The sequence below is a fragment of the Neodiprion fabricii genome, chromosome 4, assembly GCF_021155785.1.
Source record: "Neodiprion fabricii isolate iyNeoFabr1 chromosome 4, iyNeoFabr1.1, whole genome shotgun sequence".
In the NCBI taxonomy this organism is placed as follows: Eukaryota; Metazoa; Arthropoda; class Insecta; order Hymenoptera; family Diprionidae; genus Neodiprion; species Neodiprion fabricii.
This window is the reverse complement of record NC_060242.1, coordinates 32146543-32173735: the sequence shown is the minus strand read 5'-3', so window position 1 is coordinate 32173735 and position 27193 is coordinate 32146543. Positions and strand designations below refer to the sequence as shown.

General features: G+C 39.1%; 3 protein-coding genes across 11 annotated transcripts; 2 read left to right on the top strand and 1 right to left on the bottom strand.

The window, feature by feature from the left end:
- Positions 1–6134: 6134 nt before the first annotated feature.
- On the top strand, positions 6135–14298 carry LOC124179494 (tyrosine-protein phosphatase non-receptor type 7-like). 3 transcript variants are annotated; one of them, XM_046563926.1, is made up of 8 exons: positions 6135–6336; positions 9551–9755; positions 9873–10050; positions 10537–10755; positions 10867–11274; positions 11367–11662; positions 11751–11960; positions 12221–14298. In XM_046563926.1, exons 1-8 carry the CDS (start codon positions 6303–6305, stop codon positions 12330–12332), a joined length of 1662 nt encoding a protein of 553 aa, XP_046419882.1. In that variant the 5' UTR covers positions 6135–6302; the 3' UTR covers positions 12333–14298. The 3 variants fall into 3 exon arrangements, with proteins under 3 accessions (XP_046419882.1, XP_046419881.1, XP_046419883.1); XM_046563925.1 differs by lacking the exon at positions 6135–6336 and adding an exon at positions 7954–8159; XM_046563927.1 differs by lacking the exon at positions 6135–6336 and adding an exon at positions 8184–8411.
- A 396-nt stretch (positions 14299–14694) lies between these two features.
- Positions 14695–23794, top strand: LOC124179495 (F-box/LRR-repeat protein 3-like). 6 transcript variants are annotated; one of them, XR_006870065.1, is made up of 9 exons: positions 16146–16384; positions 16654–16904; positions 17183–17327; positions 17532–17751; positions 18133–18352; positions 18447–18692; positions 18972–19146; positions 22453–22596; positions 23682–23794. XR_006870065.1 is itself a non-coding variant. In XM_046563933.1 (8 exons), the coding sequence occupies exons 3-8, from the start codon at positions 16714–16716 to the stop codon at positions 19141–19143; spliced, it is 1194 nt and encodes a 397-aa protein (XP_046419889.1). In that variant the 5' UTR covers positions 14700–14808; positions 16521–16591; positions 16654–16713; the 3' UTR covers positions 19144–19459. The 6 variants fall into 6 exon arrangements, 5 of the variants coding, with proteins under 5 accessions (XP_046419886.1, XP_046419887.1, XP_046419889.1 ...); XM_046563933.1 differs by lacking the exons at positions 16146–16384; positions 22453–22596; positions 23682–23794 and adding exons at positions 14700–14808; positions 16521–16591 and having other exon boundaries at positions 18972–19459; XM_046563930.1 differs by lacking the exons at positions 16146–16384; positions 22453–22596; positions 23682–23794 and adding an exon at positions 14695–14808 and having other exon boundaries at positions 18972–19459.
- LOC124179496 (transmembrane protein 185A) lies at positions 21340–25496 on the bottom strand. Of its 2 annotated transcripts, none has more exons than XM_046563934.1 (5): positions 25004–25365; positions 24139–24484; positions 23696–23995; positions 23454–23574; positions 21340–22581 (listed from the first exon to the last, which is right to left on the bottom strand). In XM_046563934.1, exons 1-5 carry the CDS (start codon positions 25039–25041, stop codon positions 22370–22372), a joined length of 1017 nt encoding a protein of 338 aa, XP_046419890.1. In that variant the 5' UTR covers positions 25042–25365; the 3' UTR covers positions 21340–22369. The 2 variants fall into 2 exon arrangements, with proteins under 2 accessions (XP_046419890.1, XP_046419891.1); XM_046563935.1 differs by lacking the exon at positions 21340–22581 and adding an exon at positions 22858–23369 and having other exon boundaries at positions 25004–25496.
- Positions 25497–27193: the final 1697 nt, after the last annotated feature.

Below are 27193 nucleotides of genomic sequence, written 5' to 3'. Positions count from 1 at the left end.
CGGGTATCTTTCGCCGCTGCTGCCTTCTCCACCGAAAATAGAATTGAGAGGAAAGATGAGGAGAAAAAAAATTCTGATGAAAAAGAAAAAAAAAAAAGTAAAATCCCGACGACGAGCCCCAAGTTCGGCCCGAACCTCATCACACTTTCGTCTCCCGTTGGGTGCGGATCTAGATCCTGGCGTAGGGGAATATTGGGATAATGGAAAGGCGATAGATAGGCAAGCGTCTACTTCTTTCGTCGCTGATTATTTTTCAACCATCTTTGCGATTCTCGCGTCACTCCTTAATAATTCAGTAATAGGTATACAAACTACAAGATCACGGATAAAAAAATGCGGTGTTGTACAACTATCGTACGCATGTCAGCAATAGTGTATTCGTTAGAATCTATAACAATTAGATCATTAGCTGTATTGGTTAAAATTTATCGGCAATAATTAGATTTCGTAATCATTTTTCGCATATTCTTATATGATAATTGCTGTGGATTCTACAGAAAAATAAAGCTGGTCCAATATATGTAGTTACCATCCTTTTTATCCGGGTACTTATTACCACATTATACTCTTCTTAACTCTCATTTTCGGTAAAAGTAAATTAGAGCAGGTTGTAAGCGTGAAATAAAGTCGTGCTCGATTTTCTCGACTTCTTCCGTATATTCCCGAAGTCGGACGAGCAAAACAAGTTCGAAATGATTGCCCTGTGTAACATGATGTTACGAAGACGCCGCCTGCCGCGAAGAGCCGGTCACGGTAAGTATTTTTGTAACTTTGAAAAGAGAGACTTTTACTTTTCTCCTCCCCTGGTAGGTACTGTATAGCCTTAATTAGGTCGTTTCTGCGGACGAGACCGTGTCAAGCCCTGCACACACTCACGGTATGTTCAGGTGTAACTTATACGTGTGTCTTATTATCAACGCTGATAAGGAAATCCAACCCGCGGTGCCCTTGGGGAAATACAATGTAATCACGTTTTACTGTGTACGGGTGTTTTTCGAATTCTCGGTGTATATTCTGTGTCGTGCATCGATGTATAAAATTCACAGCACGGCGAGTGTTATGTCTGCTCCGTGAATTCGATGAATTCGTGGTAGCCGATTAATTCTAAATTCGGCGACACATTGTTACATTTAAATTACCTTCCGCAGTATTTTACCAAACATGTTTTCCATGGTGTTATAGTGAAATTTAATGCTGCAAATCGCGCGTGTCTCATACATGCAGCGGTAAGCAATTCGAAATTTTATTTCAACTTCGTATTTTCAACCGTCAATAATACACTTACTCAGCTTCCGGATTCGTTATTGCTGACAATGAATATAGTACACGAGGATATTGTACGCTACGACGAATTCGTATCGCTATACATAGATGCATGTATAATGTGTGTAATATATCCAGCAATTAATTACAAATACGCGAGTTGCGCAATTGCCGATCTCATTGTTACCGTCGTCGATATTGTTAGCACATCGTCATTATATGGGTATCATTGTTCTTGTCGTATTGTAATTTTATGTATAACCCATTTACGGAAATATCATATACTTTATACTTATGATATACGCGCACGTGTGTGTACGTTCATGATTACAACACCGGAAGTAGACATTTCCGGCAGAAATAATACAAACAGTTTGAATTAAGACGGCGGAAGGATGGCTCGCGGTCGTACTGCCGAGTGGGAGAAGGTGGCTATGACTTTGCCGCAGAGCGAGATATCAATTTTCAAACAAGTTAGGAACGAGTTCTTTTGCTCAAGGATCATATTATAGGCAAAACGATTATCATCTCGAGCAATTTGTAAAGTACAAACTCGTTTTCATGCGTCTGTATATAATATACGAATTCCCAAATCGCAATCGATGATTCTTCGCCATCGCGTTTGCTCTTCATACCGCTAACGTATTGTAACGTAATATACATATATATATATATATATATATATATATGTATGTATGTATGTCGAATGCAACGTATAGTAAAGCATACGCGCACGAAATTATTCGTGATACCGAAACCGGATTTGTAAATTTTTGGCTCCATTTTTTTTTTCGCCCGACTGCGTATTTAATTTTCGCACCTCGCACGCGAGCCAGATAAAATCAAGTGTGACACTGTCATTGCACAGTGATGTTAACACGTCTTTGTACACAGATGTACATGCACCACCACGAGCTGATAACGAATCGGCCTTGATCGTGACGAGAAAGTGCGGAGGTTCGTAGGATTATACGTATGAAGACCCTAACCGTAGCAGTCACAGCCACCCTCGTCTCGTCATCGTAAGTAAGCGTGGGTGCCCTTCCAGGAATCCCGACGGGAATCTTTCTGGTCGCAAGTGGAGACTCAGCTACGGTGTAGCGAGAGAAACGAGCGAAGCTTGAACGAGATGAAAGTCTTAGGCTTGAGTTAGAATGTCGGTACATTTCGCCAGGCGAATTGTCGCCTTCCGAGCCAACGTCAAGCCTGGAATCTTGTCTGAAACACTCTTGCCATCATTTTGTTTCATCTGAAATAGCCTGCGGTAAACAGTAGTTGCTGAAATCCATCCCACAGCCGAAAAAGATCTCCAGGTGGGAGAACGGCGGCCATATTGATTTTGGGCCAATGTCAAAACCAGACCGCAATTAGTGTCATCCAGACATTCCTAGTCGCTGAATTAAACAAAATTTCAGGCTGTCATGCTTACAAACAAAATTACTCTCCCATTTTCCAGGATTCATGCGCACAAGTGCGTTATCTCGTTGTGCATTTAGATTGAAACTGGTACACGGATCACTGTTCGGAGCGCGCAACTCGAGCCGCTTACTACCAAGGTTTGAAATAAAAGTGAGATTTTAAATCACTGCCGACAAGCGGGGGATGATGACTAACGCCGATTCCCTATGCAGCGAGTCGAGCTTCACGGCCCCGAGAGACCGGAGGCGGTGCGTGGAGTCTGAAAATATATCCGTGCAGCTGGGTTATAATTCGACACGTTTTCTGCTCGAGACACCTAATATTATGGCTTCCGAAGTGATTAGAGGTATATGCGTGCATATGTATACTTGTTAGAAAATCATCCTCTAATCTGGCGATCATTTTAAACATCTAACCCCACATTACGTTTCGGAGTGGTGTGAAAATTTATGGTAATACTTTGCTACCGTTTTTTCATTTCTCGCGTCTCGTGTTTAACGATAAATTATTTCTCCGAATAATTCCGCTGGTCTTCAAGTAAAATAATACTTTGAATGCAATTTAGCATAATTTGAATAAAAAATTATGTAGTTTACCCAATTTGTTCACGGATAAAAGTATCTTGCGTATTTTCAATTGATAATATCGGTCCAACTTCATTTCTAAGTCTCGTTGCTCGAATAAAAACGATCACCTACATTTCGTTTATATATATACTGTCGTAACTTACAATTACCATTGACAACCTTTTTATTTCTCATTTCAGCGCTATAAGGATTGCGGAAACGCGGACAATCCCGCCGACATGCAATTATACGATTTGTAAAGTGGTGCTATATCAAGCAAGGTTACGAGAGAGTTTCGTGAAAATCGGATTATGTATATACAGTAATTGCTAAAATCCTATTCCTGAAGTTAGCACTTTGTCCTGGTTTTCCTCGGTCTCCTCGTCGTAACAAACCGTCGGCTCTGGCTGCGTTCGCGTATCGATTGGCGGGGACGCGGTTCCCCGACGGAAGTAGCCTACATTCGACCCTTTCCTCTCCTTCTGGCCGACATTACTCCACCCGCCCCCGTGCGTGGTCTCGAACCCAGTCGAACCCCTGGCTCCACTCCGCCTCATTCAACAAATTCTTCCTCCGGTTCCCCTTTCTCGGTCAGCCATCCCTCGGCGCAAACGCGTAAAACCTCCCCTCCGAACGACGGGTTGATCGTGCATCGCGAGTCGCGCGTGTCCTACACCTACAAGACACGCGTACAGAATTCGCGCGCGATATTAACCCGGAGTAAAAGACTCTCCGCGCAGGCGCCACCCCAACAACTCACCAGGATCGTCCTCGATGATTTATCAGTCCCATTGCATCGGAATTAAATGCTCCGCGTTATAACATTCATCTACAAAGATTTGATAAACAGGATACATATGTTTAAAAAATCTATACTTGTAATACAAATAGTTATACATTGTGTACGTATTATTTTACCATGGAAATTAGCTCCCGGTTTCCCTGCACCCTCGATATTTCACTCGAACACCGCACAAGCCGTGCAATGACACATCGTTGAGAAGAGAAATGTCTTCTTGTCGGGGGTAACGCTCGATCTGGTTTCGGGATTGCGGAGCAGAGGGTGAAAGAAAGAGATCTGGGCATGAACGAGAGGACGACGCACTACCGAGCTCGGAGGGCAGAAGGGGCGATAGTACGTTTTTACATGTATGCGTGCCGATGTCGGGAGGAAGAGACGCTAATGCGAGCAGGAAAGGAGGACGACTCGAGGGCGATGCGACGGCGCGCGTTCCTTCGATGCAGCTCGTAAAATCCTGAACGCAGTTACCCGCCAGACTGCAACCTGTTCGGACGAACGTCGAAATCAGGTCGAATCCGCGTTGCTCGATCGCGATTTTTTTTTTCACTTATAAACCTATACCTGTAGGTAAACGTAGAAGCGATTGAGCCACACGCACTGGCTTATACATAACACGATATACGCCGAAGGGTAAAACACCCGGCGGATTTTTAACTAACCGATCGACTCGTGTGAATGTCTAGAGCCTTATTCATAGCGGTACGTATATCAATGTACGCACATGTATGTATTATAAATTAGGTACTCCTGACGTTCTTTCGTCTATACACCTATTTCAGGTGTACGTGTAGGTCTCGTTCGAGGAACCGCCTACGCAACAGTCACTCCTGCGATCGCAAATTAATACCCCGTAGCCTTACCTGTAACGCGGGGCGCGACTCTTATCAATGGGCCGTGAGCCAAGGTCACGCTTTTGCACCCCCTCGTCCTTCCCGGCACCCATCGCTCCCGATCGCGCCGCTCTGCCTATCGACTACGCGGCGTCAAAAGGGCTCGCGAAGAACGAAGACGCGCGCCTCGACGTGTCGCCCACGCACACGGAGCGGAGGCCAATCGTACAGCACGCACTTTACGCAAGTGTGAGCCCCCTGTCTGCCCGCCTGCCTGCCCGCCGAGGGCTCGAGAGCCCGATTACTGAATGGAGTCCCTATGCCGCCGCGACTCGGACCTACCGTTTCGCCAAAATCGAGTCAGTAGCACAGCCACCCTCGCCGGAGGCTTTGCGCCGGGTAACAGGGACCCTGTTTTTCACCACCGCTCGCGTCTTCTTTCTTTCCGTTCTGCGTTATCGGGACCCTACAAGCTACGCCTCGCCATTAGACTCTTCGCTCGAAACTCTCCCTTGATTTTGCAGATACGTTTTTCGTTCCCTCATTCCGTCACGAATACGCGATTCAAATGTCAACCCTGTGCTGTTACTCACTGTCGCCCTATCTATTCTGTCTTTCTCGTTGTACCGTAGTTTCTTTCCCTGCTAAATCAACGTACGACGATACAATCATTCGCGCAATTTTAAAGACTTGCCAATATCGTTGTACGAGCGTATATTGCACGGTCTCACGCAGCACCGTTCGCGGCTCAATTGGTCGCTTCCAAACTTTCAATTTATTTTCTAAAACTTGGCACGGTAACCAACCGTGTACACAGGTTTTACTGTACGATGCCAATCGTTGCATCTCATCGAAATCAATGGCTGTCTCATAAACTTTTTGCGAATAAAACGTATGAGTAATGTTTAAATTATATACATCTACTGCTTTATTTTCTGTACACACTAATTGCGGAGTGAATCGACGCGTATCGTAGAAATTGACGGGATTGATAGACGATTAGCCATCGGAAATATATAAAACAGATTCACCTCCGCGTGAAAGAAACGATGTAAAAATATATCGACTGGAGTTGTACGTGTTGTTTTATTTTTATTTATTCATCTTTCATTCTCGTTAAATAACGGACAAATCAATAAAGAAATAAATACTCTAACGAAGCCTTCGTATCAGGCTTCCCCTGAGAAATCTATTTGGTCATTTTCATTTTTTTCTTCGCTCTCGCACGTAATTAATTTCACTTAAGTAATTCTCGTCCGAACCACGGCGATATTTTTGTGAGCGTATGCTGACCGGTTTCATCTATTCCCGCCTTGTCACGGCATCTAAGTTCATAGGGGATTGAATTCACATGGTCATCGATACCTTCGAAATCATTTTGAAACATACAAAAATATCTGCAAGTCAATTTTAATTGGGGATATGTGGCAGTGTGCTGATGCTGTTTTGTTTCACGGTAAACCCTTACGCATGTAATATTTCATTTACAAATGCGTCTTGAATTTATTTCTGTACGTGTAGATGTGAGCATGATGTTATAGTCACTAGTACATATCTACGAGTATAAATGTAAAATTTATTTAAATGATACACTGCATATGCTGCAGATTATTGTTCTACCTTGAGTTAATCACGTTAATCATATTCATGTGGTTTCGTTCACAATTAGGTACATTACAGGTACACGTATTGCTCTGTAGCTTAGCCTGAATTTTTCTTGATCTAGTTTTAAATAGTGCTTTTATTATCGCCTCTATATCTATATGCATGATCGTTAGTTACTCCTCTGGCTTAATTATTCGTGAGAATATAGAGTAGCTCTGTTGTTCTTCTTTTCACATTTAGGTTCATCGAGATGAAAAATCTGAAATCAGCACAAATATTTTCCCTTTTGCTAGAGCTGTGAAAGAAAAACAACCGGGAAAAAATGCTTGGATGGAATTAAATAAATTATAGCAGTAAAAATGATTGTTGAATTTGACGAAATAACAATTTATTTATACGTGCAAATTGATTATTATTATTATTATTCCCTTGGAAGAGCGGACACATACATGTGAAATTGAAAGAGAGTCGGGTGAAAAATAATATCCAATCCAAGGGATGAGATTTGGCGAGGCTCTGCTACCGACATCTGTCGGTCACATTAACAATAACTCCCACTCAGCGATAGGTCAATAATTTAGCCCAACACTCTTCAAGGCTCTTCGGCTTAGCCGCTATGAATGAGAACAGTTTCATTTCAATGTATATACGTGCATGAACAGGGAATTTTTTAATCCAAACACATGGACATATTGTTAGCCTAAGAAGTAGATGAAGTAGAAAAGCCATTGTTCTAGAGGATTATATAAGTACTGTCAAAACTGCATCACATACACGCATAACCCAGCCAAAGTCCGTATAGTCCTCAATCAACGTAAATGTGCTTCGACATATTACTACACCTACTGAAATCAGACGTATTCTTTTTTTCTGTCTCACTCGCATGTCAATCGGATATCGTATACGAAGTACGTAATCTATTTCCGTCCTTCCGTATAACAACGTGGGCGAAATGTCGTTTTTACGCAAACATCAACGTAATATAATATACGCAGGTATACAAAGTCGAAGGTTTAACTCTTCCGGGTTCATTTTTATTTTTTCTTCCTTCGTCGTGGCAACATTTTTAACGGTACAAAGAAATCGTCGCGTTCCCAAAAATCATTGATGCGATGACGAGAGAATAAAAAAGAACAAAGAAAAAGTAAAAAACAAGAAACAAAGAAACAACAAAAACGATCCCCGTAATAAAGATACACTCTGAAACTCCATTGATCCGTTCGACCGCCACAACACCTACTCCCCTGCATGTGAGAGCGGATATCAAAAGGGTTCGTGTGCACGGTGTGAATGCGTGTTATTCGATCACAGACGGCGTCGCCCACTCACACGAACGAACCTCGGGCGAGCGATAATTTCCCGCCAAATTCACGGGGGGTGGATTCAGCGCCGTTCACCGATTGGCTCGCCGAGCTCGGCCTCCCCCCCCCTCTTCGCTTCGTGCCGAGGCCGAGCCGAGTAGCGAGGTCGGTCGGCAGTTCGAACGGATGTCTCGGCTAGTTGGGACGTGCGAGTCGGTCGTCGATGTGCAGGCGAATCCCTGATCACCGACACGAAACAAGAGCCGATCGACGAGCGAATATACGACGTTAATTACACACGCGATACGCAGAATGAGCTTAGCCGCGAACAGTGCACCGCTCGCAATATTAGTGTGCGTGATTTTGATAAGAGGTATAAATTGCAGGATTTCACTGTGTTTTTCATTCTCTCAGTTTTTTCCACTCCGCTTTATTCACTAACACGACGATTTTCGCTACAAAGAGAGAAATGGGAAATAAAATAAATAAAAAAACTATACAAATTTCATCACCGAACGGTTTCGTTCGTCTTCTCGCTATTACTACGTACTGCAGGATGTGTGCTACGCTCGTGTTTATGACAGTGCGATCCATAATACGGGGGATTTTTTCGAATGCATTACCTGTGCGTTTCTATGTATTTCACACTCTACCTCTCAACTAACTACCTACCTTCTTACTTACTTACTTATCGTTCTGTATCTAACGAACATTGCATGTGTGCATCTGGGTATCTGGGTATATGGGTATATTTCGTCTAGCAGCTCCGTCAATCCTGTTTGGCAGCAGCAGTCATCTAATCGGCGCATGATGCATCCCGACTCTTCCAGCGTCTCTACGTCTCCTATAAAATTAACTCTAATGTTTACTTCCTGTCTGGGGAATATGCGGTGACTAGAGCAGCCTTGGTGTCTGTTCCTCTTCGCGTGCATACACGCGTACACGAATACGTGTTATAGACAAATAGATAGATACGTGTATAGATGAATATGCTATGCTGTCACATGTGTTTATATTATATATATACATATATTATACGCTTTTCAACACGCACGCTAATGCCTGTGCTGAACGAATACATACATCGCGATTAGACTGCTTTTACATTTGGTAAACCGATTTATTGATCGGGTAGGCAGTTAAAAAATTGTTGCGAAAACATCGCGAGAACGCAATATGTGTGAGTCTGTGTCAAACGTGTTTTAAATTTGTCAACACCGTAACGGTGGTCAAACTCTTCGTCACTTCGTTCAACCTATTCTGCAAACAGTCTTTATTGTCGTATTTCGTCACATATGTAACTCCCGTCTTTTCAGTACGCACACACCTTGGCACTTGTGCATCTCGTACATGCACGTACACACTCGCCTCCCGGAAGAATGAAATTACGTTGCAATTACTGCTATCTCGAAAGAGTGGACACATGAGTAACATAGCAATTTCCCAATACGTGTCATTTGTCATTTTTCTCGGAGATTGTGATTTTTATAACGTTACGGAAACCCGTTAAACATTTTTACGGAAATTATGGTGACGTGTCCATGTTTCAGGTTTTTTTTTTCTTATGTATTAATTCGAGACTAAAAAAATTGACCATCATTTAAACTTCCGGTGTAGTATTAGTTTCATTAAAGATATCGAACTGTGGAAGGGAATTAAGGAACGCCTCGAACGTATTGTTTTTGTCGTCAGTGTTGAGTGATCATCGGTAGTATCGACGTCTGAGTAAAATGAACCTGCAATTTTTTTATCTCTGTGTTTCAGGAGGCACCGGCACCCCTTTAACTCATCACTATAAGCGTGATGCAGTTCCTTATGGAGAACCAAGTGAGATCGAAGATGGTACCGGCTCGTCGGATACTTACAACCACCACTACTTAATTGCTGAGCCAAAGTGGCGCTCGGACGCAGTGCTGCCAGTATCCCTGCTGCCAGCACCCGAGGGTATGTCGGCGAGATCCCAGCACAGGTAGGCTTGCGAGGCGATTGTTGACAGAAGCTTGCAAACTTGATGGGAATAATGAATTAATGCCAAAGGGAATACGAATTCATTATTTAACGACAGTTTGTTTTTCGATTTGAACAGGATTCGACAGTCCTCTACGGGACCGAACAATGCTGGAATGGATCTACAGATGGCACAACTGGGTGCAAAAGGTGGAGAGGAGGTTAGTTCCACCGCAACGCTATCCTGGCTCGACTGGCAACTACCACTCTTCGTAGTACTTTGCGCCTTGGTTGGCGCCATACTGTTCACTTTTGTGGTAAGAACAGAAATTGATCGTTGAAAACAACGACATGTTTCATTGCAATACAAAAATTCAGGAACCTAATGTTGTGCTTGCCAAAAATGCTAGCAAGTCACTTTTTTTGTGAAATATTGTGCAGCGTTTAGACTCTGTAATTTCATTCATTATTGCAGTCAGATACCATACATTTCACATTTAAATTGTTGAGCTCTGATGCCATGCTATCGCATATAAATCTTGAAATAGTAGTAAATTTGATAAGGGACTTTCTTCCACTTCTGAGAGAAACCACCGGCTATTTCTTAGCAGCCCAATTGTGTCAATCAATCACTGCTAATTTCATTTACATTGAATTTAGCTATCAAAATCCTATAGTGTTGGCAAATTTTTAACAATTCGAGTCAGTCAAAAAGAGTAATTCGTGGTGTAAAGAACATGATGAATTCTAGGAAGACCAAACGTAAGATTTACTAACAAACCATTGAAACGATATATCTACAGATCCTGTTATGGCTTCGAAAGCAAATGTCGTGTGAAAAAGACACAGAAGATGGAGACAGGCGAGGATTGGTAGAAGAAGGCGCAGTTGGCCTACCAGAAAAGCCAGCTAAGGAATTGAGAGACCCTGTTGAAGCTCAGTGGGTTTGTCAGCCAGTTATGAAACCTCCTGTTGCTATTCAACCGACTAGACCTGTTAAGCAGCCAGCTGCACTTCCAGAGGTAATTCGCACACTACTTACAATACGAAATAGAATTACCCAGTTCCAGTGACATACAAACAGCTGCTGCTGCAATGTTTTTTTTTTCTTAACAAAATGTTATCCCATTTAGGTAATGACGTTATCTGCGCCAGAACGAAGACCTGAACCAATTCGCATCAAGGCTAAAGGTCTCCTAGAACGCCGAGGTTCTAGTGCTAGTTTGACAATAGAGTTGGCACCTGCACCGGAAAGCCCGCCATCGATGGTGACGCCAACCCGTGAATGTACAGCTGAAGAATTCTTATTGAGTGCTGGAAATGTTCTATCACGTGCCCAGCTGTGTAAAGTACTAAAAGAACCTGCCTTGTTACACAAAGAATTTTGGGAAGTGCCTCTAAATCTACCACACAAGGTCGACGTCTGTGGTTCTGGTATTAAAAATCGATATTGCTCGGTCCTGCCAAATCCACAGTCACGAGTTGTCCTCCCAGGATCTGACGATCCCCTCGCCAGTTATATTAACGCCAATTATATTCGTGTAAGTGAAATTTTGAGTAATGGGTGAAAACTCAGCTACCTCGCTGTCATCAATGAAATAATAAATTTGCATTGTGTTTTTTTATGACGTAGGGCTATGACTGCGAAGATACTCGTTACATCGCGACCCAGGGGCCATTGTCGCATACCATCAGTGATTTCTGGAGAATGGTTTGGTCAGAAAGAGTTTCTACCATTGTTATGATGACCAGATTGCACGAGGCAACAAAGACCAAGTGCGACCCTTATTTTCCGCTAGAGAAAAACGGCCGAATGCAAGCTGGTACCTATACCGTCGTCGTAAATTCCGTTGAATCTAAAGATGGCTATATGGTCAGAGAATTAGAGCTTGGATACGAAGGAGAAAGAAGACACATACAGCACTATTGGTGAGGATAAAATATCCGTTCTATATTTTAGACTGAACTCTTATTCTAAGAAAAGAACGTCTAATGATTTTCTCTTTTTTGTTCACAGGTACGACACGTGGCCAGATCATGCAGTACCTCAGGCTGCTGGCGCATTGGTTGGCCTAGCTGCAGAAGTTAACTCGTTACCAGGCCCAGTGGTTGTACACTGCAGTGCCGGAATTGGGCGAACTGGATGTTTTATAGCTATAGCCACAGGAATGGCTCAATTATTGAGGGATGGAAATGTCGACGTACTCGGTATTCTTTGCCAAATGAGGTGAGAGCAGTCATTATTTGACACATTCTTCATAGATTCCCTTAAATGTGTAGTTAAGTCTAGTTTATTTCGTAAAAGTTTAAAAAGGGGTAATGATAATGTATACCGAAACTATTGGAAATATTTACACTAATATCTTAAACCTGTAAATAAGTAAATTCATTAGTGATAATAAGCCCTTGGTCTCCGTTTTCTCTTGTATACATTGTTTAATCCCGCGTTACGCCTGAAATTCATTGTGGTGCGATTTGACGTTACAGGTATGACAGAGGTGGAATGGTGCAAACTGCTGAGCAATATGAGTTTGTACACAGGGCATTGTATCTGTTTGAACAAACACTCGGTAATTTGACGCCAACGTCGGGTGATTGAAACATTGTTAGCGCAAAGGTTCCTCAAGAAAAATCAGGCTCGTTCGATACTAATTCGGATGTTAGGCTTCTGACCTGCGCTACTACGGACTTTTCGTTACAAAATCCATCGTGGATGTAACTGAGAAGTATAAAGTCTATATCAATCCAAGCTGCCATCACCAATACTGCCACGTCGAACTGTTTGACACTTAATCTCAAAGGCGCAAAGCTCAATGAAAATCTAGGATTCAGCGGATATGTGGGGAATTTTTCGACGAAACTATACCGATTCATGATCCAAATCAAAATGATGGATATTTTTTTGGTAATATCATCAATCGCCTGAGATTAACGCGGCTGGATAGCGCAATGTTCGTTCGAAGGGAATGACATTTTTAACGTATATTACGGTGCTTTATGAAAATTTATTTTTTAACAAGCATTTTCACTAATATCAACTTTTCATCCCCTTAGAAACGGAACATTTTTACATTACAAATACATTCCAAAAAGAGATAAACAAAATTTATTCAGATTCTGGCAATTGTCAAAAATATTGTGACCTGAAATTAATTTCATGCGAACCAATCGATATATTCTTCATATCATTTTAACTTCACAATTTTCATGTATATTTTGCTTATCTTTTTTACAATACTTGCTCGTATTTTTTTGTTTTTTTTTTTTTCGTTTTTCGTATCAACCCTACTAGTTACGTTTGCGGCAACTATTCATTTCGCACGAATGCTCGAAATCTTGGAGAGTTTTTCATACAGCTCCAGCATGTACAATTATACATTTAGAACAAGATCTGAAATTTAGTATTGAACTGGTGAACGACCAGGTATTGTATAGAGTTGACATAGCTATTCAATTTAAAAACAAAATTTTCTAATATCGTGACGTATTTTATTTTAAACCGTACGAGCGGATGAAAATAATATTTAGCTCTGTGCGAAGTGAGAGAATGCTTTGAACAATTTGGGACCCACGACGAATATATACTTACATCCTGATTCCAGTTCCTAAATGGTTTTTTTTTTTTTTTTTTTTCTAGTATTAATTACTAACATTTGTTATATTATTTTATTTTATTTATTGACCAAGACTGAATGCGAGTAGTACAATGTGTTATCATGGATTATTATTACTATTACTACTGTTATTATTGTTACTTTATTTTTTTGAAAATTCTGTATGCAAATGAGAATATATTGAAAATTCCATGTCATATAGAATCAGAAAAAAAGGAAAACGAAAAGCTGTGCAGAATAAACAAAGTGACGAATATGTTGGATCCTTGTAAAAGAAATCAATGTCTAAAATATCAATTAGAAAGATAGATAAATAATGTAGAATGCCTACAAGATAAAAATTGGTGATTAATGAATATTTAGATTAACTTGAAGATCCATGACTGCGAGTATCCGAATATTTGTAAAATATTTAACTGTGGAATTAGTATTTATCTACTCGCAAGAAAAAAGAAAAACTTAAATGCAAACTTCTTTCGTTATTTGTTTCGAAATTCGAGTTTAACAGGAACAGGAAAAATAAGACAATTTAATTATAACGTAAATCATGGTCATTTTCGTGTAATTTTTACTAGCATGAATGAATACACAGATTATAGAGAATGATTGGGAGAGATTGTGATATATTAAATACGTGTATAATAATGATAAATGATTATATTTGCGAGAAAGGAAGAGAGAGAGAGGTAGTATGTGTTTGTGTAAATGATCTAAAAGAGTAAATTATAATATTAATATACGGATATGTACATATATATTTATATAAATATGGGTATTTGTATACCTAAGTATACACACATATATAGATATATACGTGTGCAAGCCTCAAAAAACCACTCTTACGATTAGAGTAGCAGAAAAGAATAATAATACATAATAATAATAATTTTAGTGCCCCCTCGGTGTTCAACTGTACTTATGTGACGTAAATAAATGTTTATAATCTCCAAACAGGTCGATCCCTCATTTGTGCAATTATATGCGTGTAAAAGTAAGTAATAACTGCAGTAATTTTCATCTATTTATACCTACATGAATTACAATTATAATCACGTAAAGGACAGGATTTAATTCGTTCAACGAGAAATCGCAAATTCGTGTAGTATCGAAATACATTATTGATACAGAAATTTGCGTTAATATCGAATTTCACTTTACTTCCAGGGAAAATGAGCAATTGTAGTTATTTCATCTCGTTACGAGTTTTCAGATTTTCCTTTGGGTACACATGAATCTCTACTAAATTTAATATCGCGAAACTTCAATTCGATCATTACTTCGTAATCGCAATGCCGGCCGTCATTCTCCAGCGCTGCGTGCGAATTTCGCAATGCCTACAACAGTCGGTTATCCCACAGTCTGTGAACCTCGCTGAACACAGAACGATCTCAGTCCCGCACTCTGCGGATTTGGATAAAAAAAATATTAATATTGGAATAAAAGCAGTGCAAAGTTATTAAAGTAAACTCTTAATTCTTTAAACGTTAATGAATTACACATCTTGCTCATTCTTTAAAATAATTGTTAAAGTATTTTATGATCTCGGTAAATTTGAATACGATATCGTATAATCGGATTTGTTGTAGTATTATATTGAATTAGATAGTGAAGGCGTCTCAAGTGAACCCGCCTCAAAATCCAACTGTGCAAGATACCGTTTTTTCCCTTCCCTTCCAAAATTATTACTGCACGTATCGTAGAAACATGTCCGTTTTCTATTTTTCATCGCGTAGATTAGGTCCATAAATTTGAATACTTACGGAATATGTGATGGGTATTAGAAAACACAACGAAACATTTTTAGGCTTACCATGCACCATCGCGAATAATCCACAGATCATCTATGGATACAAAACTATCGTGCTACATAATACAATACAAGAATGTCTAAGTAATTGCGAATACTGTGTATATAATGTTCTAAACTACGAAGAGAGTTTTCACGCCTTCGGGAATAATTTTGCTGCATCGATGTTTCGCAAGTAGCGTCTATAATAGCAACCGCAGCTGGGTGTAAAAGTTGATCTTTGAAAGAAAATATAACTGCAGCTTGAGAAACAGCACGTAAAATGTCGATAATAACTATAAGTTATATACATTACTCGGATACAAATGTTTAAATATGTTATAAATGGCTACATATCTCAGAATGCACGTGAGCGATTTTTAATGAAATGTTAAGATTCGGTATTATGCGTTAGTCTCAATTTGTAACGGCGCGTACAGCTTTTAACTTTCATCGAACCGATCGAATCTAAAAAACCAAAAAAACAATTCAATGAAATCGATTCCAATTATATTTTTGAGTTGCGCAATGTCTAGTGCAGAAGCTGACAGTCCTGATATACAGAGGTACTAATATACGTACAACGTGCACTATAGTTATACAGGTTACGTAAATACGCCGATGCCTGTGTCCCGCATTCGACAGAAATTTCCCATTGATAGGCGCACGTGAGCGGCTGGCACGTGGCTGCGCTGAACTTGGTCGAGACTCGCGAGTCGCTGCCTCGTTTAGACAATGTACGCTTGGTATATCCGTCGAGATATAAGCTGGCTACGGAAACAAGGTGCAACGTTAAACGTCGATAGAAACTGTACTTCAATTCGTACTAGAGCGTGAACGCAGATTTTTAACAGTAAATCGTCTTTATAATTTTTCAGCCTACTTCGTTGTACGTTTGCATCCCAATATAGGTATAGGTCGTTATTATTACGTATTCGATGATCATACAACGTGAGAGCAGCTTATACGACGTGACATTAAATGTGTAGCGAATTAGCGTCGTTAATTGATCATGTACCACGCTTAAGGGTAAAACGAGAATTTTGCTCATCCTACTAACATCCGTTTTAGTTGTAATAAAGAGCACTCTGCAGCTGCGTTGCAATCTGATTGATATATCGCGATTGTATTGTGATCTGGGCTACATGTAAGTGAAACTAGAAAGCGAAATATATTCGAAGAAACTGACATGAATCTACACATACTGAATAATGTGAAATATTTTTATATCCAACATAACACAACGCTAAGGTATAATCATAGCACCATAGCAATAACTCCATATTAGCGTAATAACTTTTAGAAATTCGATTTTGAGGCCAAGAATATAAGAATCGCTTCGAACGAATACTATTTTACACGTTGTTATAAAATTTCTGTATTACAGATATTTTATAGTCCTGATGACGGTTCGTTCAAATTCGATACGCAATGCTTCATGTACCTGTATGAAATATAGTACGTCAGTATGGTATATTAATTTTACACAGCCTGAGTGTAATTAGTTCAAAACATTGCAGCGACCGTCTGATCGATGAATTGATGTCAGCAGCTTCGGACTTGTGAAATAAAAAGCTACAATGAAGATGAACTACAACGGCAGCAAATTTAGCTGGGCGACGCTTCCAGCTGAAGCGCTGGCTCGAATCTTCGGCAATTTATCTTATGACGAATTAATATCGGCTTCGTTGGTCTGCAAACACTGGGAGATGGTTGTGCACAGTCCGTCGCTCTGGCGAACGGTTGAATTCAACTTGAGCCAAGCAGACAAGTAAGTCGAGAAATCAATTGAGCCACGGGTAATAGTAAAAATAGATTGGGGGTGGGAAAGGTGACATGTATACATTCGTCGACGTATTGAATACTGCAACGATTAGTGAAAGAGCGACAAAGCTGTACGCGCAGTGAGATGTCAAGGATACGCGTTCTTTCACCTACCTGCAGAAGGCTCATAGAATTATTCTTTTTGCTAGCACGTGTCCGCTTCTAACGACCAGCAACACGTGCTACTCCGAAATATCCTTTCCCTTCATTTCAATCTCTGTGCAGCTCCACCAACCCCCACCTGATTGACTACATACTACGGCGTCACGGTAACCACATCCGCGACGTTTCTCTCAAAACGGACAACTCTGTCGAGTCTGCGGAGGCTGCCTGCATCGTTCTTTCTCGCCTGGTCAACTCTTCCTTGAAGGTTCGTATACTCGTAGATTTTACATTTTTTGATTACGGAGTAAATTCAAAAATTTATTTTTGAAGACTGTACGATTATGATCGTCTCACGGACACTAGAGAAAGGTGATTATTCGCCCAGGGAGAAGATTATAGTTTTTTTAAATGTCACATACACAATTAAGATTACCATTCTTGAATGACAATTTTTCATTCAACCCCCCAGACACTAACGCTGATGAGTGCTGCGAAGCCAGCATTCATGGACATCGAGGAGAAGAAATTTACGTCAGCTCTAATTATTGCCCTTGATCATTCGCCGCTTAGGTCACTAGATATCGATCACACGCCCGTGGATGATCCATCTTTAGCCACCCTAGCATTGAGTACATCTGGAACGCTGCAACTTCTACGGATCAAGAGTTGCCCTCGATTGTCGCCAAGAGGTAAAATTATTGCCACTAAAATCCCTTTATTTGAATAAAGAAACACTTTTTGGACGATTATGATATATTTTGGACATGTTTTGGAAATTGACTTTTTTTTAATCAAAATTTACACTTTTCTCGCAATATGAGAATAATTCTACAAAAAAAATAGCGGCAATCGATTTGTCAGAAAATTTTACCCCCAACTTCACATACTTGACAATTATTTAATATGCAGTGATATTTCGAGAAAATCGTAAGAAACTTAAGTCAAAATTGCACACTATAGTGTATAAAAAATCGAATGGGCTAATTGAATGAAACGAATCACCAAAGCCTCAGCTCATCATCACTTTTACACGGTAAACTATAATATAATATTTTATTCAATTACGCAAGGTATTCTAGCACTCGCTGAGCATTGCCAATGTCTCCGTGAACTCTCGCTATCTTATTCTCTCCTAAGCGATGAACTTCTGGTGGCTCTCAGCGTGGAGAAACACGTTCGTCTAGAGACGCTCAGGGTCGAAGCGTATCCTGAATCAAAACCTCTGCCACGTCTAAGTGACAGAGCGTGGCTTGCCTTGGCAACTCACTCGCCAAACATCAACTTTGTATTGTGAGTTTGCATCAATAATTAGCTCCAAATGATTAGCTATCGCTCGATCGTTTAATGGACAGTTGGTGCAAAAGATTATACCTGATCTTTGCAGATTATCCTACATCACGGACGAAGACGATTTCGCACCACTTCTTGCCTCCTATATACCCGTTACTCACCTCTACTTCGGCGAAGATGCACCTGCAGCGGTCGTTGCTAGGATTGGAAAGCTTTGTCCCCGGCTTGTGGAGCTCGTCATCAGTAGACACAGTCCTGGACCAATTGATCAAGCTTTGATATCCGCTGCTAGAGGATGCCCCCAACTCGCCGCCGTCGGCCTTGGTGACTGTGAACTCACGTATGCACACTATTCCACAAGTTTCTTGGTTCATTCTAGCAGACATTTTTCACTCAAAGTATCTGCTAGAGATGAACCTATAATAGTATACAACTCAGAAATCTTAAAACAGTTACATCAACGCAATCTTAAGACTTCCATAAATTTACGGAAACTTTTACAGTTTACAGAACTGGAAATAAGTCTGAATTGTTTAGGAGTTAATAGATGCTAAATTGCAATTGGAATTCAGTACCCGGTTGACTTTAATTTTCAAGTTATTATTTTGTTATATTTCAGATGCTCTGGATTCGTCGATTTTGTAGTTCTGTGCGCAGAGCGTCTTCGGGAATTGTACGTATACGAAACGTCGCTGCTGGAAGACTCTAAGTACGACGTTGCAAGTGCAGCCGGCAGAGTATCGTCTTTGCTAGGACGAAGTTGGGCACCCGAGTACATTCCGATGTGGTAAAACGTACGATCGAACCGAAGCATACAGATTACAATTATGTACCATCATTGTTAGACTAATAATAAGTCGGGAAATCCATACAGCCCAGCAGCGATATCAAACTGCATATTGAACGAGTTATATTTCAATAGCCACGTCATAATGGATGTGTCAATTCAGAGAGAAAGGATTTGATTGAAACTGAAATTTACGTGTCTAGTTGTTTCATCTTTCGCATTGAAATGATTCAATATTAAGTAAATCCAATTCTCAATATATTAACGTCATACCAAAAAAATATAAACTTTATTAGGTCGTAATTTTTTCTTACGCGTAATACATATACATATATATTATACTATATATATGTACACATAATAACAATAATAATAATAATAATAATAATAATAAATCAATCAATCAATTGTTATATCAGTAAACGTGTATAATGTATAATAATTATTCGATACAATATAATAATGTATATGTATATTACGGTATTTCAACAAAAAATAATATGTAATTTTCCACCAAGGCACTCCCTAAGAAATTTGTTCAGGTTAAAAGAATGATTCAGTCAAGAGATTAGCGTTCTACATTATATTTAAGATCGCGCTCAGTTGATTTTTCCCTTTTACACATTTTTTTAAATTTATGATTTTATTTTTATTACTGACATCAATCACATAATATCAATTTAAGAAGACCCACACTTGTAATATTAGGTCTTCAGTTGATGTTTTAGAAACGTATCTGACGACGTTTTCATTATTAATTCAATCTCATAAAATAGTAATTTGGTATGAACTTTTAATTTAGAAGAATAAGATTCCCAGTTAAAATATTGTTGTATTATGGATGTGATCTTTCGGCTGAATATAAATGTTAGGCAAGAAATAATACTTGAAGTGCTATAATGTGCTTCTTTACAAATTCAAAAAAAATGTGAAAAACGTGGAAAATCAAATGAGCGCGATCTTCCTCATAACGCAAAACATCAATTTTTCACACAATCTTTCTTTTAACCTAAATAAACTTCTTAGGGGGTGTCACGGTGGAAAATTTTTGTTTCTGAAACACCCTAATGTATATATATATACCTATGTAGGTGTGTATATATACATATATTAGGATGATCCTTAAAAAGATCATTTTTAAATTTCGACTGTCCCACCCCCCAAATCGGCTCGAAATAATTCGAAAACAATTCCCTAATTCTTTCAGTTTTTCCCCTCCCGCCAACAGGATGGATTTTCCCATTTAAAATACACGTGTTCCGGATACATTCTCAGCATATATTTTATTGTAAGAGTAATAACGTTCAAAGAAATCTCTGACTGCGAGGTTTCAGTGAGCATTAGTGCTACTATCTGAGAAAGAATTCACATCATTATACCATGCAATCCCAACGAATTGCACACCCTTGAAATCTGACTTTTTTATTTATTCAGAGGAAGTGCAATTCGTCTAGATCGGTTGGTATGATGATGTGACTTTTTTCTCAGATAGTAGCATTAGTGCCAACTAAAACTTCGCAGTTACTGACTTTTTTGCACATTATTACTCTTTCAATAAAATATATACTGAGAATGTATCCGGAACACGTGTATTTTAAATGGGTAAATCCATCATGTGGGTGGGTGGGGTTACAGTTGAGGTGAAAATCTGAACAAATGAGGGAATTATTTTTGAATTATTTCGAGTCGATTTGGGCGGCGGGACAGTCGAAATTCCAAAATAACCTTTTTAAAGTCCACCCTGATATACACATATATGGTGTGTACATATATAGACTATATAATAATGTTATTATAATATAACAAGATCTGTACATAATTTTTACGTAACGTATAATTAGTGACGAATGATTGAGCACTTTAATGCTTCCATTTATACCAACGCCAACAACACTCCATTAAAAGTAATAATTTTTACGTGATTTTCATCTCTCATCATTATTTCTTTTTCGTCAAGTTCTGTTTGTACAATTTAATACTATGCTACAGATGCGAGGCACTCAGTCTTGTGTCCAATCCGTTTCCTCAACGAAACTGATAAGATAAAAATTATTTGACACGTGACGTACATACATGAACGATTCTTAATGTTAGTATACGCAATACAAACACCTACAGTCTTCAGCTCCTATTTTTCAATTTTTTAATAATAAGATACTAATGACACTGCGATTGCACGGTGAGTAAATATACAGGCGAAGAATTTTCATGTATTTTATTTATGGCCCGTTTCGTAATCTTTCGTAAGACAAAATATCCCGGCGTATATCGATTGTCAGGCAACATGTTAACATTTTGATTTACTTGATCATTACTCAACACTTGACAAGTAATATTCTACCACTTGAGTTAGTAGAGTTCCAAAATATATTACTCAAAAAGGAATTCCCTTGAGCTGTCATGGACGAGTGACAAAACTTGATCGTCTGACTGGAAATTTGACCTACCATTGATTTCAGGAATATAACTATCCACATATAGATGGTAAAAGTCCCACACTAATAATTTTTTCACAAATGACAGGTGTCAACTTATTTGAAATTTTGCCCTTAGTATTCCGCGTAAGAGAACCTTCTTGAAATTTGACCAATAAAGCATAGAGCTGTTGAACATATTTTGCTTGTGCAGTTTTTAACGTCTTAATCATAATCTGAAGTGATTCGAAACAATTTCCCGAGATTTCATACATTTGAGAAGTCAATTGCGAAGTTTTTGGGAAAACTTTGAAAAACTTCAGTCAAGGACGAAATCCAATATTGCGTAGGATTTAATTGATCGATCATATTGCAATTGAAACTTACCATCTGATTAAAAACGATGAGATAACGCTACACGCTTCAGCTGATTTCAGTCACAAATCTAATCAGCGGCCATTTGGCAGAATAAACTAATAATTAAGAGTCCTTCAACTTGCCTCAAGTAACTCATTTCAAAGTTCTATGTACTGTATGCGTAATTCCAAGCAGCAAAAAAAATATTAATTCAATTATTTCTGACAGGAGAATTTAGAGAGAATCGTTTTAGTTAATGTGGACTCTGTAATGATAACTGGCAGAATTTCAAGATTTGACTTTTCATAATCAGGATACTTTGGCTCATCCTGGTGTAATTAAGAGAAAGAACTATACATTCGATTGTGTTACGAACAATTATTGTGATGATTTGAACCGAGTGGTTAATCAGGTAGACCTGATTATACTCGTTTTGTGTAAGCAACTATAATTGGACGCTCAGTCAGGCATGTCTATGATCTCTACAGGCACAACAGGTTTAGTTAGGTCGTGTTTCTTAATACGCTTTTGACTTTTTTCAGATATCATCGGCTCGGATGGTGGCTGATCCGCGTCACTCCTTGGTTGATACGAGATATTACCATACTCTTGAAGCAGTGGGCACAACCCTAAGAGGAAGTGATAGAAATCTTTTCTAATGCCAAACCACCCTTAAAAAGACAAAGGTAAATGAATAAATAAGTGAAATTATTCCAGAATTTTAACACGACAGTTTCTATTCATATGATATGTTAATAATTGTCTAAGAATCAGCAATGTTCGAAGCTACATTATTTTATTAAGGAAGTTTTTGAAATGGTAGTATAATCACTGGATCACAAAGTGGCGGCCTAGCTGGCGAATTCCGTTGTGACTAGCAGGGACCGCGTTGCAAGTAAAAAAGAAAATTAAAAATAAATCATTGTATCAAAGCTGATTTTTTTTTAAATGATAACTAGTGATGTGATCTATTGTGTAATGATATTGCCAGACCAATGAGTTCTTGTCAAGATACTGCAAGCCGGACATAAAATGACAGACCAAAATCCCGTGGCTAATATGCCGACAGATCATGTCAAAAGTGCGAATTTTCATAGATTCTAGCACATTTCCTTACGTATGTTTTTTACATCAAATCAGCTAATAGTGTACGTCATTGTTTGTGTATTGTCATCATGGCTTCAACTGAACCAACTTGTGTGATATGTAATGGTAGTAAAAAAGTAATAATCTTCACTGAACGAATTTAGAAAAAAATGCTCTTACATACTCCAAATTCGTGTTTGCCATAAATTGAAATATATATAAACACGGATTTGAACACACGCCACCCCTGCCAGCTGCAACGGAGTTCGCCAGCCCGACTGCCACTTTGTGACTTTGTGATTATACTACAACATAAGTGGTCCGAAAAGTTTCTTAATAAAATAATTTAGATTCGAATGTTACGTGCCTCCATCTATAACAAGACGAAAATCAGTAAATCTGGAAGTTACAGTTAAGCCTAAAGAGGTAGAAATTACTTTAAAACTGTGAGACTTACATCTATTTCCACCTTTGGCTCCAAATGACATTATTATAAGAGTGATGTGAGAAACTAGCAACGGCATCGCCACGGTTGTATACTTGATCGGGTCACCGTCTAATTTATTAGCTAATAGCACCTGCATAAAAAATTTTATACAAACGTTAGTTCAATTAGAACTATAAAGTTCTTGATATGAGAATTTTCATGGATTTATTTCATTTCCAACGTATTATTTTCTAATAGCAAAAAGGGCTCACCTGAAATACTAAAATGGGAACTACTAGAAAAGTGTATCCCAATGCAGAATTTAATGACGTCCGCCTTTGCCGCGCATTTATTTGTGGAGTTCTAAGTAAGACGGCAGCAAAAACGATAGCATATAAAACAGCAACTAGTGACAAACATAACAACGCCCAGAGAGGCACAAATACAACTTCCCAACTCCACGAAATAAAACCATCCAATCTCAGAGCAATGAATATAAATTGTAACACATTGACTGCGCAAAATAATTCCAGCTCAAACGATCGATCGTGTTTCACAGCCCAAATGCATACCTGGAAAAAATAAAAAGTTGAATTTTACAGTTGTATTCGAGATAGATTAGAAATTATTATTAAGGTAAATTAGATACAGAAAAAAAAACTTAAAATCGTACTTCTAGGGTAAAGTGCCTCAATCAAGTAAGCTCTATACTTACAGCTATCGATACGATTGATATAAAAATCAGTGGTATGAAGACTAATATCCACAAGTGTCTTCCGGATTCTAGCTTGTCACATACGAGTAATTCGAACATCAACAAAATTAGGTGTAGTGCTAAAGTGATCAGCATTGCTTTATAATGAACATAGGATTCGCCTTCCAGCCTAGCATGGGGATGCCTCCACCAGATATAGCTTCCAACCGTTGCCCCCAGAATTACCATGCCTTTCCAAAACCATATTGGACTAAAAACGGACCAGTAGCTCCATTCTATCTCATCGTCCTTTCGGAGAGCAAATAACACCGTGAATACCATTAGGCAGCAGTGCACCAAGAACTTGCTGGAATTTATGAAGAAAAATACAGACGTAAGCGTGAATATTGTGTAGAGAAAAAGGTTAAGCTAGATGTAGTTGTCTAGGAAATATAGAATCTTTTGGATTCCACAGGTCAAACAATAGAAAAGAATTCATTCGTGACTAATGTAATACTCCAAATATCTAGGACATTAGCTTTATTCATCGAAGAAAAAAGGCACCTAGGTGCAGTAGTGGAACTTTTTGAAGAAAAATGTGTAAAAATCGTACATACTATTATGGATTCAACAAGTAGAATTGAATTTATAACATTATAATCTAAATTTTGATAAAAATCAATCGGATTTGGTGAAAGGAAAACATCGGTTATAGTTGTAGGTGTTCCAATGCGAGTGGATGAACTTTATTGAAGCTGAAGCGTGCTATGGAAAATGTTGACAGATAATTATCAAGGGGTGAAATTATACTGTCAAAATTCTGTGTAAGCAGTTTTTTTTTTAAACGAAGAACGAGCAGGTAACGAATATGCACTAATGAAATTACCCAGGATTGAAGTCTTGGAACAAGGTTTGAAGATTCATGGTTAGCGTGACGGTTTGCCAACTAGGTTAGGCTTTTCACGAGACTCGATAGTCATTCATGAACATGTTCATCATATAGATGCTCTATATTTTTCACTTGATTATTGCAAAACACGTAATCCCAATCTCACGCATTTACGCAAATAAGAAATAACCGTACGTCCAATCACGTACATTCAGTTAACTGAAATTAGGCGATGGCTGTAGATTAGTAGCTAGATATCGAATTTCGACATTACGGACGAGCGCCCACTTCACAGCATTGACTTTCAATATTCGAGATTTGGAATTTCCCGAATCAAACTGCAGTTGAACATCGTTAAATTAATTTTATTCTAATATAAAATCCTTCAATAGAAGCAAAAGTGGAAGAAGATAAATTTATCGGTATAGATGAATTATTATAACGTATCGCTTAATAATTTTCGTCTCACGTATTGTTTTAGGAAAAATCAGATTACAGCGATTACGTAGATACACAACTTCGGCGTTCACTAAAAAATATAAGGACAGTTGCCCTTATGGGCTATGGTGTGACCACTGGTGTGACAACCGAAGATCACCGTGCACTTGCACATGACTTGCGCCCGCTGAGATGTTCCGACGGCAGAGTTGAGAACTTATTACAGAACACCAGAGAGTTACCGATTTCGACTTGATGCTGGCTGCATTAACCTTCCGAGTAACACAGTCTTTGCAACGGTAAGCCCAAGCCAGTACTTGTTGCTACCCTGTGCGTAGTTACCGACTTGTCGGCGATACAAGAACTTAATAATGATAAATTTCTTCCAAAATTCGTAGCACAACAGTGATTTAATTGAAGCATAGGTACCCAAGAGAAGAAGTTATACATATTTAGATCAGATGTAACAATGATGCACAGGCAAAAAGTATACATGTATATGCGGTCCATGTACGATATTATTATATATGATCCATTTACGATTAATACGTGATGCAAACGATGAATTTTATAATTTTCCAGGAGACAAACTAGATTATCTACATTAATACGACTATAATATGAGAATAGAAGAATTATTCATTTCGAAATGGGATTCTATTCTACACGCGCTCGATGTATCCATAACATTAATATTCATAATTATTCCAACAACTTTTCATTTGCTCTCTCGATCTTGAATTTTCGTAGGCATAGAATCGAAACGCTGATTTAGCTAGTCGCAAATGAAGTATCTACGTTGGGTGGCGAAGCAGAATTGTTTTCGAAAAGTGTGTTCGCATAAAAAAAAGTTGAGAGTAACTGTAATACATCACGGATGAGCTAATTTTGATCGAGATGAAATGAATGCTCCGTATATGAGACAGTATTTAACGCTGCGTAGTGATTTAAAGACCTAGAAAGGTGATAGGGAAAGAAAGAACGACGCTTCTTGACATTTCGAGTTTATTTTAACACACATTTGAAAGATACGAGCGAAATTTTTCATCATCTAACTGTCGCAGAACGGCAGCGTTATTAGCCGACCCGTTCACTGAAGAATATATCTTGAGTCAACGGCTGACCATCGAAGGGCCTGGCCGCTTGAGTCTGGAATCGGCAGGAGAGATAAAGTGTGTACTTCTTGTATGAAATGTGAAAACTAAAATCCTTATACATCATATCATATCATCATACATCATACATCATACATCATACATCATCATACCTAGTATTACAGTTCGAAACCAAAGTTTGAATTTTCGGATGTTCGGAAAGTGACGTCACCAATCTAAAATCGGCTAGCCGAGTTCCTCAGTCTGGTAACAACCGCGCAGTAGAGCGGACGGTTGAGAGTCGCGCTCCGCAAATTTCGAGTACCCGGTTCTCAACCTCCCGGATCCCGCGCTTCGGGTCCGCTACGTATTTCGAGTACCGGGTTCTCAACCTCCCGTATCCCGCGCTTCGGGTCCGCTACGCGGTGAAACTCGACTTCCAGGATAAGCGCTCCGTGGTTCCTGGTTCATGTTTACAATAAATTATTTCAATTCGTTTTTCGCGCAACCCCAAATTCGATAGCTGTCAGTCCGCTAATCAAATTTCTCGACTTCCAGGATAAGCGCTCCGTGGTTCCTGGTTCATGTTTACAATAAATTATTTCAATTCGTTTTTCGCGCAACCCCAAATTCGATAGCTGTCATTCCGCTAATC

Excerpts from the sequence above, each read along its gene's own strand:
- LOC124179496 (XM_046563934.1), bottom strand. The coding sequence starts at position 25,041 with ATGAATCTTCAAACCTTGTTCCAAGACTTCAATCCTGG. Across the intron at positions 24,485-25,003 it reads TTCCAAGACTTCAATCCTGG|CAAGTTCTTGGTGCACTGCT; the intron begins GTAATTTCATTA and ends CATAAATTCCAG. Across the intron at positions 22,582-23,453 it reads AGCCAAAGGTGGAAATAGAT|GGTGGTTTGGCATTAGAAAA; the intron begins GTAAGTCTCACA and ends TGTCTTTTTAAG.
- LOC124179494 (XM_046563925.1), top strand. The coding sequence starts at position 8,099 with ATGAGCTTAGCCGCGAACAGTGCACCGCTCGCAATATTAGTGTGCGTG. Across the intron at positions 8,160-9,550 it reads GTGCGTGATTTTGATAAGAG|GAGGCACCGGCACCCCTTTA; the intron begins GTATAAATTGCA and ends TCTGTGTTTCAG. Across the intron at positions 11,275-11,366 it reads TTAACGCCAATTATATTCGT|GGCTATGACTGCGAAGATAC; the intron begins GTAAGTGAAATT and ends TTTATGACGTAG.
- LOC124179495 (XM_046563930.1), top strand. The coding sequence starts at position 16,714 with ATGAAGATGAACTACAACGGCAGCAAATTTAGCTGGGCGACGCTTCCA. Across the intron at positions 17,328-17,531 it reads TGGTCAACTCTTCCTTGAAG|ACACTAACGCTGATGAGTGC; the intron begins GTTCGTATACTC and ends TCAACCCCCCAG. Across the intron at positions 18,693-18,971 it reads CTTGGTGACTGTGAACTCAC|ATGCTCTGGATTCGTCGATT; the intron begins GTATGCACACTA and ends GTTATATTTCAG.